Consider the following 14102-nt stretch of genomic DNA (forward strand, 5'->3'; position numbering starts at 1 on the left):
TGGTATAAGTAAGCCACTTCACCGCAGACGGGACAATGCGGATCGTACGAATTTGGAAACATAGCTGAACTTGGTATAATATAAGTATTAGACTGCAATTTTCTTAAAACGACCCCTTGCTCCCTGTTTAGATTTTGGTGCTGCTCGTCATATACATTCCCCGGCAATCTTAAATGGTGGAGTAAATACCTCTAGCCTAAAGGTGCTTCAGAATAATTGTTTCTGCGAATTTTAAGAGAGCGGGGATAAGGGACTCGGAAGCTACGGCGTGAGCGCCTTCGTTTCCAACATCCGCATAGTGTCCTGTTGTTCGTATGACTATGGATTTTAAGTCTATATCATCTTCAGTTCTGAGTATTCTGTTTCGTGTTTACTAAACCTTCTTCTTGCGTAGTTACGATACGCAGTGTGGGAGTCCGTAATTACTCACGAGACCTTCCTGGAAACTATCGCGAAAGCTATCGCTGCTTCCATAGTCTGGGCAATTCGGCATCAGATCGATGCCCCATTAACTAATTTTCCTTGCGCATCCGTGCATGCTAGAGTTGAAAGCTCGTTGGCCGGTCCTGCCACATCCACGTTAATTGCCTCTTCTTTCGCGCCCCATGTTCTCCTAAAGGCTTTCTCCTTAGCCTTTCTTGTTTTCTTATGATATTCGGGGTACATATTTCTTGAAATGGGCCGCACCTCGATCTTGCATCTAAGCTGATCTCCCAATTGCTCTCAGTCCTCCGTAGACCTAATGTATGGGAGCTATCGTCTATTGAGTATGTCCCTCCATTCCTGTTTCCTGGTAGCCATATCCTCTGCGATATTGAATGGCCTTCAGTAATTTCACCTACATCACTGTGAATGGCCCGTGTATGATAATCTTTGTTCCTGCGTTGACTGGGATACTAAGTGCTCTTTTATATACTTTGCTTATTATGACGTCGAGTTTGGTCTCAGTTTCCTTCCACTTCAGATATGGTGCTGAGTAAGCGATCCTGCTCACAATGAAAGCCTTTAAGTACATGCCTGTGGTTTGATACCCTACGAATCATTCTCGCCTTTTGCTCAGTTGTTGCCTTCAGTTGCCTGAAATCTATTAACAGACCTTACATTTTAGCAAGTTACAACTCCGAGGTCACGCATCTTCTCCGCCTCCCTCATGTCAATAATGTACGAAGTCGTTATTTTCTGCTAACAAAGGTTCGTGTTGGTGTCGTGTTGGCTGTTACATACTGAACAGCGCACTGCATATTCATGTCCCTCCGCAGGATCTTTTGTACCGCAGAGTTCACATCTTGTTACCTCCAGGTGGGGGCCAACGTCTGCCCTGTTGCCCACATTCCAACACCAGTAGCAGGCCGGTGTTGTTTTCTTGTAAGTAGGTGTAAAAGGAAACTCGTTTGCCCGATAAGGAGACCACCACTGTGGCCGTCGCTCGAAATTTTCTTACAGCCAGGATTTCCTTCCCTTTGTCTCCGATATTTCTTCGGATGTCTTCTTCACTTTCCTCCGAATGAATGTCCCTCATAATGCCTGACACTTGTCCTCGGGGGGTTTGACGTAGGCGCAGGTCTGATATTAACACCCGTCTAACATTGTCGCCTGCACTCCGAGGATTAGGATATTCCTCGATATTGTTTGTCTCTGCCACGATGATATTCTGCTCCAAACTGAGCCTGTCTTTGACCTTGGTTTTTATCTCGGGCCGGCCAGTGGCTGATAATGAACGCTGCAACTTTTCATATGCTCGATCTGATTTTTGTCAAGTACAAACCGCTTCTTGGTCTGATAATTGCCACGATATCTCCCGTTTCCAGCGAAAAGGGCAAGAATTTTTGGATTGAGCCCCATTAATACGTCCAAATACTCACTGCTGAGATGATGAGAATTATTCATAAAACTTTGTCCGCAACTGTGAAATGATAAATCTATGACTGAATTTTACAAGACTCAGTCACTCTTTGGCTGGAGACCACGCTCTAAAAGCTGTTTGCAGTTCAGGCACTGCGCTGTGCATGAATGCTTAAGGCTTTAACTGCTTATTGATTGACTTTAAATGTGTAAATTCTATTACGAGAGTACAAATTGTACAAGGCCAGTTTTTATTGTACCCAAAGTCTTATTTCCCAAAGAAGGTGCTACTAATGCGGTTACACTGTGTAAGGCGAAAGTGGGGAGACGACTAGAGACGAATGTTGATGTATGCACCACAGTAACCATGCTTTGCGCATCTCAACGGCTTCCAGGATTTTGCACTGGAGGAAAAGGGTGGGACAATAAAATATTCATAAGCTATTCTGGAGTCTCGTCGCTACCAATGCTCAAATAAGGCTAGCCGCTTTTTAGATGTAGCCGGAAAAATTTCCACCACGGCGTAAAACCAAGTGTTGAAATCTGGGCGAACGAATTTACCTACCAGTCAGCTTTAGCGGCCGCTATACGTAAAGGTATGAAGTTGGGGTAGTTGGTTTTTTATTAAGTGAATTCTGCGCAAAAACCGGACACGAGTATAAACAGCACACAGCATGACCGCTATTAAAACACAAGCTTTATTGCAGCCAGGCGATATATAAATAAATTATTAAATAAATTTCTTTATTTCCTTGCCTGCAAAAACCTTCAGTTGTTATTTACACTCGCATTGTATGCGGTTCCTTCTCTTGTCCCGTGTTACGATAAATTAAGTTAAGTTCAGCGGATGATGTACAGTTTATTCCGCGCTGCACCGGCAACACGTAAGAGCGAAGAGTGCATCTCGCCGCACACTGTCTGTTCTGGCCCACAGAGATCACTCCACGTATTGATGGCAACCAGACTAGAGAGACTTTGTACAGTAAAGATTGAACAATTTATTTTCGCTGTCTATCATTTATTTACGTTTAAGTTCCTGTATATTTGAATAACAACATCTCTAGGCATTCAAAATTGTGTAAGCAGCGTTCTGATCAGCCAGCAGAACTTAGTCGAGGAGCCTGCAACGAGATTTCACAAAAAGGTCAGCAACAAAACACAAGAAAACTCCTCCCGGCGCATTGGTACCACATCTGTGGAGCTGAAAAATAAAATACAAAACGGAACACGCAAACAACACTAGCACCCTTTGGCGCTTGCTATTCAACAGGCACCACAGCGAGAACACGGCAGGCTCTCCTCCCGAGACCCTGCGGATGTTCTCGAAGCTAAAAAGCGCGACCCGATGTTGCATTCACAAAGCTATACCGGTAAGCAATCGCAAAAGAAACCTAATTCACTGAACCACACTGAGAGTTAAGAATTTTCAGCACACGACAGGAAAACAGGTCAATGCTTACTTATTATCCCCGTCGGTTGAGCCGCAACTGCGGAAAGAAAAGACGTAATGCTTAGCCGTCGACAACGGATCAGGAAACTACACGAAACAGGGCGGAAAATAGTGTTCGATTCGATACAAAACACGCGACAAAAGTTGACTACCAATACGAATGAGACTGGAGGTACTGCGAATGAAAATTTGCTGTAAGCAAAGCCATGTTTTCAGAAGGGGCCCCAATCTGAAAAGCATTCAGAAGATGATCCGAAGCCTAAGATGCAACCTTGTAATGCATCAAAGAATGTCTGAGAAAATGAGCACATCACACCGTATTTAGGATGCAAACTTCCGACATTGGAAATGGAGGAAATGATGCTGGTGCCACCAGTGATGCGATGATTGTTTTCAGTAACGAATTATTTTCTTTAAACCTTGAATCTCCATATTTTCTCGTCATGGCTTTCGCGATACCCCAACGAAAGTATGCATGTGATTAAAGCATGGCTTAGTGTCCCAAACTTGCAAAGACCCAAAGAGACGGCCGTAATGCAGGGCTTCCTATTATCATGACCGGTTTGTGTTCTTTAGCGCAGTTCTAACGTCGAAAAGCAGGCCGCCGTCTTTTGCATTTCGCCTGAAATTAAATGCAAATCAACATTTTATGTGCTCTTTAAGGAGCACCAAGCACGTCAGCATAACTAGGACCGAATTTAATGACTGCCATCTGCTTTGCATTATCTTAAAGAGCGGCAGGGAGTGAAGCTGTAAATGCCATTGACATCGTGACACAAAGGTAGAGCATCATTTGTGGGAGCAATCCTGCACTTGGGCCCTAATTTTAAGAAAGAACAACAAGCTCACTTGAGATCATTTTCTCTGATTCATTCCTTGCCATTGACTGAATCGCTACCCGTGTTGGGTTGAAGTGTCACCCTTTTGCAGCATTTGTTAGCTAAGCTTGGACTTCGAATCCTGTCTTTTTGGTGAGCGATGCCATCGGTAGCTCCCGGCTAAGGAGTGCATAAGCGCCAGCATTCGTCGAAACACTGTACATGGTGTTGTAAGGACCTTCTCTATGTTGACTGAGTGGCATCAGCTAACATATGCGACATCATACTAGCGCTTTGCTTTCACAGCCAAATAGTCCGGAATTAGTACTAAGGCATGACTTCAGCGACCGATATCCGCCAGCAAGCTTAGCTTTGTACCCGGTCGAGCGCTGTTCTTTGCGGATTTAATTTTAAAAAGATAGGTTCCTGAAGTGTTACTGGCAGTGTCTTAGAGGCTTGTAAGAAAGGACAGCCAGGTCTAATTTATTAGAGGGCTGTCTATCAGAGACGGGAGTATCCGTTCTTCTTGTTCCCGATCATCTGTCGATACTGCCTAATGCCTGCTGAAGCGTAACGGTCATTCGCACGGCCGAACTGGACCTCGGCATTTCACTCGCGCGAGTCAAATAACCGCCACCAGCAGCGTAGTTGCACCTCGTCATCGTGCGTCACTTGATATGCGGTCAGGAAATGAATCTTTATATATATATAATTATTTTCGTTAGAACCGCGCTCTTCAGTTGCACTGACGTGATCTGCGTGTGCACCTCGGCTGTGCATGACTGAGGAGAGTGGAACTCACGGTCCTCCTTGAGCAGCGTGAAGAGGATGGCGAACAGCGTGCAGCTGATGAGGACCAGGAGGGCGCTCATGGCCACCAGCACGAAATGCTCGCGGCTGTTGGTCACCGAGCTGCAAAGAACCGCCGCGGGGAAAGAGACGTCAGAAATTTGTTTGTTTTCCACGTGATTCTCTTTGGCAATCTTTGTTTTTGTTTTTTTTCCGGTTACAGAGCAACAGTCTTCCATGATTCCACGATTAACACAAAACGCAAGAGAAAGGGAGAGAAGGCCTACCGAAATGGAAGAACATCTTGATACTTGCATCGTGCTGTAGCAGCCTTTGCTCATTTTTTCTCGTGTTTATTTTGACGGCAAATTGACGCCTTTAGAGCGCCTTGCGCTAACGGCATTCCAAAGGCAACCATTGAGGCGGGCGCCTCTCAAGCAAAGGTATTACCTTGTCTCTCTCAATTACACACCAGCTCCCGAATTAAACACCGCATTATATAAGCACAAACTGTGGGGCTGGTGCTTAATTCAGGCGCTACCGCAATGAGCGCATAGAGATGTGTTAATGAACGCAATTATATTTTGTTTTTTCATAGCTGCCGAAATGTCCCATAGGGGCCATGCTTCGGGAAGTATAATGCATGCTTAGTGCTCCTAATCAGTTTATGCTGACAGTAACCCTTCTTGTCCTTACTCCACAAAAGCTTCGTACTTCCACGGATGCTACAGGAGCTACACCTCGGGATTAGAAAAAAGTTCCTTGCACTTTTTAGGCTGTGTTGCGGAGGTCGCAAACAAGCATGAATTTCAAGTCATTTAGCGCCAACGAGAGGGCCCATTCGGCTGTCTAAACATTATCTCTGACCCCCACCCTCTGTCATATGAAAAAAAAAAAGGTTAGTTCGTCAGCCTTCACTTCTGACAAAGCCTATTCGTACTACGTTTCGGTTCGAATTCTTCTGGTGACAGTGGAACTGCAACCGCCCTATTTACAATTTCGCATCGACATTGGTCGCTGTTAACTGTCCTGAAAAGCCTCCTCGGTGGAGCGAGTTACCAAAACAACGAACGCCAGTAGTAAGCTCCACGATTAACTGGCCATGCTGCCAGTTTATTCTCTTTAAAGCATGCAACTGGGCTGGTTTGTGACCGGTCTCAGAGTGTTTTTTCTAGCAACGTAGGCAACCGTATGTTGGTTCGTAGTTCCTTGTCCATTGTCATTCATGAGCACTCTTAAAATGGATCTCGATATGAACGTTTTTTAGTGTGTGTATGATGAGCATTAAGCAGGGCCAGCAAGCTGCGACCACTGGACCGTAAGCAGACAAGGACAGAATAGATAAAATAAAAACTGATGCATGCTCAAGGATAAAGCTAGCAGACTACCGCTAATCGTCCAGCCTACTCTATGCGCAGGTCAGAAATCGCATCGTAGATATTTTATGCATTCCGAAAATAAAAATAAAGTCGTGAAAGTCAATTAATTGAGCCACTGAATTGTGTTCATGGTAACTTTTTCTAGACGGCAGCGACACAAAACTTTCCACAAGAGGCAACTGAAAATGTATACTTTAGTCAGTGACTCCTGCTGAGTGTGGGGTGCGCATTTTACTTGTTGTAGTACAGTACAGCGTTAAGAGTAGCAACAGTTTCATTTCGATAGTTTCACGCCAAATATTCGCCATCTGGCGGTGTCACCGTTGTCCGCCAGTGTTATGCTATAAAGAATCGTGACGCGAATAATTCGCAACTGTTCGAACTCACTCAGCAAATCTTCACAATCCCAAGGATAAGCTCCCGTGGTTTACATGAATGCAATGTAACACAGTCTCGAACCGCTCTTCAAAGAAAGTGAAGCAAAAAAAAATGAACAGGCCACATGGTCCCGTTCCGTGATAATCGATGAACAACTCACGTGGAATCTCTCGTGATGACCTCGACGTTCCTCCTGACAAAAAACAAAGAAAAAAGAAATTGAACCTCTCAGGTTCTGCACCTTTGTGATATTCGCTACCTACGTGCACAAGACTGCGTAATCACGCGAAATATATGCGTGCACGCTGACTTCTGCTAGCAGAACAGTTTTCCTCGCGCAGCGTTGGAATGCTGGGCGGTATTAAATGGGAACATGCTGTCACTTTTTTTATTTTATTTGCAAGGGAAGTTCAGGTTCACCAAAAACATGACCATGAGACGTAAAGCACAGCGTTGTAACAACCTCTCGTGCATATGGTTCTATCGCGCTATTAATAGTTTAGTGGAGCCTAGCGGCCACTTCTTTCTTGGCACCGTAATTAAAGCTGGATATTGTACGCGGATAGGATAATATGAGCATGGCTGGCGGAAGCTTATCGGCAATGATCTCTAATGCAACAGTGGGGCGAAAGATTTACTGTCCTCAGTGTTTTAATTTGCCGAGCTTCTCACCCTTCAACACAAGGGCCTATTTGAGTGAGCTCGAATCAACCCTGCACTGCCCTCTCCCCCCTTCCCCCTTTCACGCATACTGCCTGATCTGATCCATAAAATTTAATCCCCTAGCGCTGCTACGTTATTATGTTGGGAGATACTCCATTACCCTAAGGGACCATCGGTCCTCCGCAAGATTCCTTTATTAGAAGACTACAGGCAAGCCCTCCAAACCTCTGCAGATAAGAAAGGACAAGGTGAGAATGGCACAGGCTCCAGGTTTCGTCTTTTAATGCGCCTACCTCTTTCGGTCCGGTTTTTTTTCCTGGACCAAACAGCACTTAAGTAAATATGCGAAGTATAATGCTTGTACTTTCAAAGGAGGTCATGTCCACAGACGCCCATCCAGATGCAATGCTCTGCATGGGCTACTCACATGTATCCGCTGGGGCTGATGGTTTCGCTGGGGGAGAGAGGCGACTCCTCCTCGGGCAAGCGGTACGTGACCACCGTTCCGGCGGCAGCCATGGCTACCCCGCCTCTTGCCCTCCTCCTGGTTGTGGTGGTGCCTCTCACTCAGTGCGTCCCTGCGAAACCCGACGGACGGGGAAGTGGTAAGAGAGCAAGTTCCCCCCCACGTGGCTGCCTGAATGCTTTTAGACAACGCTTCTCAACATCTGCCCTTCACCTGCGGCAGACTTTGGGAACTTCTTTACGTCAGGAAACAGGGAAAATGTCTTCAGCACGCCGAAGACGACAAAACATTAGAAGGAAATCTCCGCGCGGATACTCACCAGTAAGTTTGCCAATGCTTTCTCCTAGCTGTTCAGGCGGTCATCAAACAACGGATAGACATAACAAAGCAAGAAAAATATTTTACGGCGAAGGCGTTAAGAACCTCGTATCACTCAAAATACCCCGTCGTCGCCGTCGTTGAACATGACATCAAATCCACGAAAATTATGTCGAGAAGGTGGGCCACGTGTGCTTGTGGCGCGATCACAATCTGTCCAACGGATTGTGAGAAAACTGCGCACCGTGACAGTTAAGTTACTGATTAGTCGCGAGAGGCTGCTCGGAAAGAGCAACCTTGTTCTCGCAGGTGCTAACGCTGGCAACACCTGCCATTGCAGGGCAGTGGCTTATCGCCGTGCAGTGGCTCAACCGCAGTACCACTGCGGAGTCACATGGGGACTCCCAGGGATATATAAATGTTAAGCATTGAAGGACCAATGCTGCATAAAAGGGCATTATTCCATTAAGGCTCTCTTGTCATGTCCTAAAGACGAAGCTTAATTGCCTGCTACAAATTTCAGTTCTGCGGCATTTCTTGCCGCACTCCTCCGCTTTCATTGGTGCGTCTATGTATGTGTGTGAAGCGTCTCAGTAGCAAATGTAACTCGCTCACAGGGTGAGTGGACACCTCACAGGCGCTGTGAGTAGGTGGTAGCGTCCACGTAATAAGAGAGGAAGTTATGCACTTTACCTTTTCTTCAAAACCAGCGGAAGGTAAAATCGGCAAATTGGATTTTGAGGAACCGAAAAGGCGCAGCCGTATCTGTCTCACATACCTCGGTGAACACCTGAACCGCGCCGTCAGGGAAGGGAGGAAGGTGGGAGTGAAAGAAGGAAGAAAGATTTGCCGTAGTGGAGTTCTCCGGTACGATTTCGACAAAGGAAAGATTAGACTTGTTGATTTTGTGGAAAGGAAAGGTGCATAACAGACTCCCGGGGCAAGTGGACACCTATGTTGCACACTGAGGTACGCGGCGGTGGTGTCCACCTGCAAAACAGTGCTTTGGCACAAAAATTCAGGAGGGCACTTTGTTAACCTAAAGTGCGGTGAGGCGAAAGCCTTAAGCGCTGTGTTGCTGCTTGTGTCACTGATGTGTGGTTAAGATGTTAAGCTTCGCCTCTAAGAGCGGAACGCGACAGCGTCTTGCAACGCTGCCAGGGAGTCCGTAGAACGCCATCGCCCGTTCGGTTCTACGCCTTGCTCGCCGGTAAATTGGTTTTTGAGTAAAGGAAATGTATCAGTCTCTCGTATCTTGGTGGACACCTAAACCTCGCCGTAACGGGAAGGGAGAAAGATGGGAGTGAACGAAGACATCGTATTCACTAGATGTGCCTTTGTTCATTCCAAACCATCGAGCTCGCATGGCGGAGTGATAGCATGCTCGTCTCGCACTCCGGAGACCGGGGTTCGTTCCACGAGCTCGGTAAATTTCCTACTCAGTTTTATTTATTCATCTGGTTAATTAGGCTAATTGGTTAAGTAAGCAATTAACTAAACTAAGTCCCAATTACTGGGAGCATCACTATACGATCCCTTTAACTGGTTGCATGGATAGTAGCCAAAGCACAATTGGCCCCGTTTGAAATTCGCGCACTCTTACGTCACGACCATTTCGACCAATTGAAAAGCGTGACATTTCTGTCGACAACTCCTGCTTACAATGATGAGGCATTAAAGGCTTCCGGCAATATTAGGGCGGAAGCCTTTAATGCCTCATCGTTGTAAGCAGGAGTTGTCGACAGAAATGTCACGCTTTTCAATTGGTCGAAATCGTCGTGACGTCAGAGTGCGCGAATTTCAAACGGGCCCATTGTACTTTGGCTAGCAACCATGCAACCAATTAAAGGTATCGTATAGTGATGCTTCAACTAAGTGGTACTGAGTTTAGTTCATTGCTTAATTAACCAATTAGCCTAATTACGCTTTCTAGCAGACCAGATCAATAAATAAATCGGGAACTGAACGCTCGTATCCGGAGTGGCAGAGGAGCACGGTAAGCACTCCGCCATGCCAGCTCGATGGTTTGGAATGAAGAAAGGCGCGTATAATGAATACGGTGCCTTCGTTCACTCCCATCTTCCTCCCTTCCCTTAAGGCGAGGCTCAGGTGTCCACTGAGAAACGCGAGACCGATACATTTCCTTTCCTCAAAAACTAATTTACCGACAAGCAAGACGTAGAGCCGAAGGGGCGATGGCGTTCTACGGACTCCCTGGCAGCGTTGCAAGACGCTGTCGCGTTCCACACTCAGAGGCGAAGCTTAACATCGTAACCACACATCAGTGACGCTAACAGCAGCACTGCGCTTAAGGATTTCGCCTCTGCGCGCTTTAGGCCAACAAAGCGCCCCCCTGAATTTTTCGTGGTTTTCATTGCCAAACCACAGGCCATTTTTGTTGCGAAAGCAACACTACGCTAGATGTGAGCGATTTCGTGGAGCCCCGGAAAGACCCAACCGCGCATGCGCGAGGAGCGAGTGTCGTCAGAGCAGCGCGGTTATTCACAGGTGCCGCCGCCGCTGCGATTGCCGCACCATTGCTTCCGCAGTTCTACTCGGAATGGTCATTGGTCAAACCATAGCCTATTTTTTAAGCGCTATTAGTCCTTTTGTCATAGCAGATCGCTCAATGATCGCGACAAATCTTAAAGCCTTACGAGGCCGCCGCGCTGGCTCAGTGGCTATGGTGCTCGGCTGCTGGCCCGAAAGACTCGGGTTCGATCCCGGTCGCGGCGGTTGAATTTCTTTGGAGGAGAAATTCGAGGCCCGTGTACTGTGCGATGTCAGTGCACGTTAAAGAACCCCAGGTGGTCGAAATTTCCGGAGCCCTCCACTACGGTGTCTCTCATAGCCTTAGTCGCTTTGGGACGTTAAACCCCATAAACCAACCAACCAAAGCCTTACGTGCTAATAATAAAATACAAAATTTGTGATACCTTAAAATGACTCACGATGAACTATTTAAGTAAAAGCTGTAGCGGAGTTTCAAAAAAAAAAGATGCCCAGGCTTAGCTTGGTTAAGCCAAGAATGCGTTGCATATTGCGCGGTCTTTTTGCGCGAGGTATTGCTTGGCGGCACTCGATTTTCTCAGCAGCTTTTCCTCCGTGACGTATGGATGGATAGGAGCGCCCCCTTTGAAACGGGGCGGTGGCAACCGCCACCTTGCTCAGCCGTCCTTTTTTTCTTCTTTTTTCTTTTTCTTCTTTTTTTGCGTGGTTTGGTGACGTGACGTGACCAAACCACGTGAACTCACGTCACGTGGTTTGGTGGCTGCCCGGCCGCGCCCAAGGGCTGAACCGAGTGATTGCATTATGATGCGCATAAAAATAAAGCAGACGCCAAACAGGCACCAAATTGTGGCTCCGATTGCTCGAGAAACACGAAGAGCTTTCTATTCGTTCTAAGCAAGCGAAACACTTTCAGCGCTCATCTGTCTCCAGAAGGAAAAAGGTGCAGCGATACCGTCCACGCCGTTTAGAAATACTGAATCACGCCCACTAAAATACCAGCGTACCTAGTAAGAAATTACCTGTCCTAACAAAATAATATTTTGATGGAATGTTTTGAAAATGACTTAGTACATCTTCAAGAACAGAATTTTGTCGGTTGTCTTCAGTGTCTGCGGCGTCTGCTGACAGGAACTCTTCTCTGTCCTGCCATCGCCAAACACTTTAATCCGAACATAGATGGGCGCTGCCCGCACTGTGGAGAGAGAGAGAGAGAGAGAGAAAACTTTATTTACAAAGGAATTCGGAGCACGCCCCAGGGTCCCCGCACGAACCCACTGCACTCAAGTGTTTATGTTCCTGAGGTCCATAACACTGGCAGCACGGCCGGTGGCGATGGTCTGCACGGCCGGGTCCTCCGAGTGCAGCAGGGTCTCCCAGTCCTCCCAGGTCTTGAGGTTCTCTAGGTCCCGCGGGGGAGGGTCCGCCGGGCAGAAGGAAAGGATGTGGAGGGAAGAAGCGAAGGGTTCTGGGCATAGGGCGCAAGCAGGAGTGGGGAAGGAGGGATGATAGTGGGTTAGGGTAAGGGGCGAGGGGAGAGTATGTGTTTGTAATCTGCGCCAGAGTGTTGCGTGTCTGTTATCTAGGGAGGGGTGGGGCGGGGGGTAGAGCTGGCGAGAGGCTCTGTATGCCTGGGTCAGCTCACTGAATGAGTGCAAGCGATCCTTCGTGAATCCCCGATCCGAGGCCACCTGAGCCCGGTTTAAAGAACCTCGGGCTAAAAGGTTGGCGGCCTCGTTTCCGGGATTCCCGGAGTGCGCAGGCACCCATATCAGCTCCACTTGGCGGGGCGGGGGTGCATCGGGCGAGTCCAGTATGCCAAAAGCAGGGACATGAACTCGGCCTCGAGCAACATTTAGAATCGCAGTTTTAGAGTCAGTTAAAATATACCGGGATTCCGTGCGGGTTATAGCAAATGCAATGGCGGCTTCCTCTGCAGCCTCTGGGGACGTATCTGGAGGGAGAGGTAGTGTGAGGAGGGTGGATGAAGAGGAGTCCACCGCAGCTGCTGTCGCTTCATCACCCGTGCAGGCAGCGTCCACCCATACGGCGTCCGGCTGGGGGCCGTACGCTCGATGGAGTGCCTTCGCACGGGCTCTGCGGCGCTGATCATGGTGGGACGGGTGGATATTCCTCGGGAGCGGCCTGATGAGAAGCTCTCGGTGAAGGGATCGTGGGATGGCGAGAAGGGTTGGGTCGTTGGCTGGTATTTTGATTCCCAGGGAGTCCAGGATATACCGACCAGTGGAAGTTTTTGTGAGCCTGATGTATTGGGCCTGTCGGTGGGCCTCCACCAGTTCCCCGATCGTGTTGTGGAGGCCCAGGCCTAGTAATCTATCTGTGGGTGTGTTGAGGGGAAGATGAAGTGCTACCTTGAATGCCTTGCGAATCAAAGCATCCAAAGCGTTTATGTCATGTTTGGATAGTTGTAAGTATGGGGTAGTGTACAGTACACGGCTGAGGACAACGGCATGAATGAGGCGACATAGGTCGCGCTCCTTCATGCCTCTATGATGTCCCGAAACCCTGCGGATGAGGTGCGATATCGCGCCTGCAACCTGCTTGAGTTTCTTGAGGGTAGTGGTGTTTTTGCCATCGCTCTGGATGTGCAAGCCCAATACACGGAGGGTGACAACCTCAGGTACCGGGTAACCATTCAATTCAATGGCAATGGGGGAGCGGGGACAGCGGTGGTTCTTAGGCCGGATGAGGAGCAGTTCGGACTTCTCTGGGGAGCAAGACAGTCCGATGGTCCGTGCGTAATTTTGGGTGAGGGTGGCTGCTTCCTGTAAGGTGTTCTCTATGTCGCCGTCACTGCCGTGGGTGGTCCACAGGGTGATATCGTCGGCATAAAGAGTGTGCTTGAGGTGGGGAATAGTTGCCAATTTCCGGGCGAGGGGTATGAGGGTTATGTTAAAGAGAAAGGGGGAAAGGACGGACCCTTGAGGGGTGCCGATACTCTGAAGTGTGTAGGAGGTGGAAGACAGAGGGCCGAAGTGTATCTCAGCCGTGCGGTCAGTCAGGAATGCTTGAATGTAGGCATACGTGCGCACACCCACATCCGATGGGGATAGAGCAGTCATGATCGCCTGATGTTCAATGCGATCAAAAGCTTTGGAGAGATCCAAGCTAAGACTGCCTTGGTGTGACCTGGAAGAAGCGGGTCAAAAAGTTCATGTGTGAGTTGCAGCATGGCATCCTGTGCGGATAGATGAGGGCGGAATCCCACCATGCTATGCGGGTAGAGATTGTTGTCCGCCATGTGACTTGTGAGTCTCGCTAACACAACATGCTCGAGGAGCTTCCCGAGGCATGAGGTTAGCGAAATCGGGCGAAGGTTTTGAATGGTGAGTGGTTTGTTGGGTTTTGGTATAAATATTACCTTCGCGTGGCGCCAGGTCTGCGGGAGGTTACCCTCCCTCCAGCACTGGTTGAAGTATTTCGTAATGTGGGTGATCGATTGGTCATCCAGATTACGGAGCATGGAGTTT

The 14102-nt window shown here is 48.0% G+C and overlaps 1 protein-coding gene across 1 annotated transcript; it reads right to left on the bottom strand.

Annotated features, from left to right (window-relative positions):
* Positions 1-2466: 2466 nt before the first annotated feature.
* LOC149361874 (uncharacterized) lies at positions 2467-7862 on the bottom strand. Its single transcript, XM_089569611.1, has 5 exons — positions 7747-7862; positions 6817-6849; positions 4913-5022; positions 3303-3329; positions 2467-2963 (listed from the first exon to the last, which is right to left on the bottom strand). The coding sequence occupies exons 1-5, from the start codon at positions 7836-7838 to the stop codon at positions 2911-2913; spliced, it is 315 nt and encodes a 104-aa protein (XP_089425737.1). The 5' UTR covers positions 7839-7862; the 3' UTR covers positions 2467-2910.
* Positions 7863-14102: the final 6240 nt, after the last annotated feature.

The sequence above is a fragment of the Amblyomma mixtum genome, chromosome 2 (genome assembly GCF_055824585.1).
Source record: "Amblyomma mixtum isolate Tamu chromosome 2, ASM5582458v1, whole genome shotgun sequence".
Lineage (NCBI taxonomy): Eukaryota > Metazoa > Arthropoda > Arachnida > Ixodida > Ixodidae > Amblyomma > Amblyomma mixtum.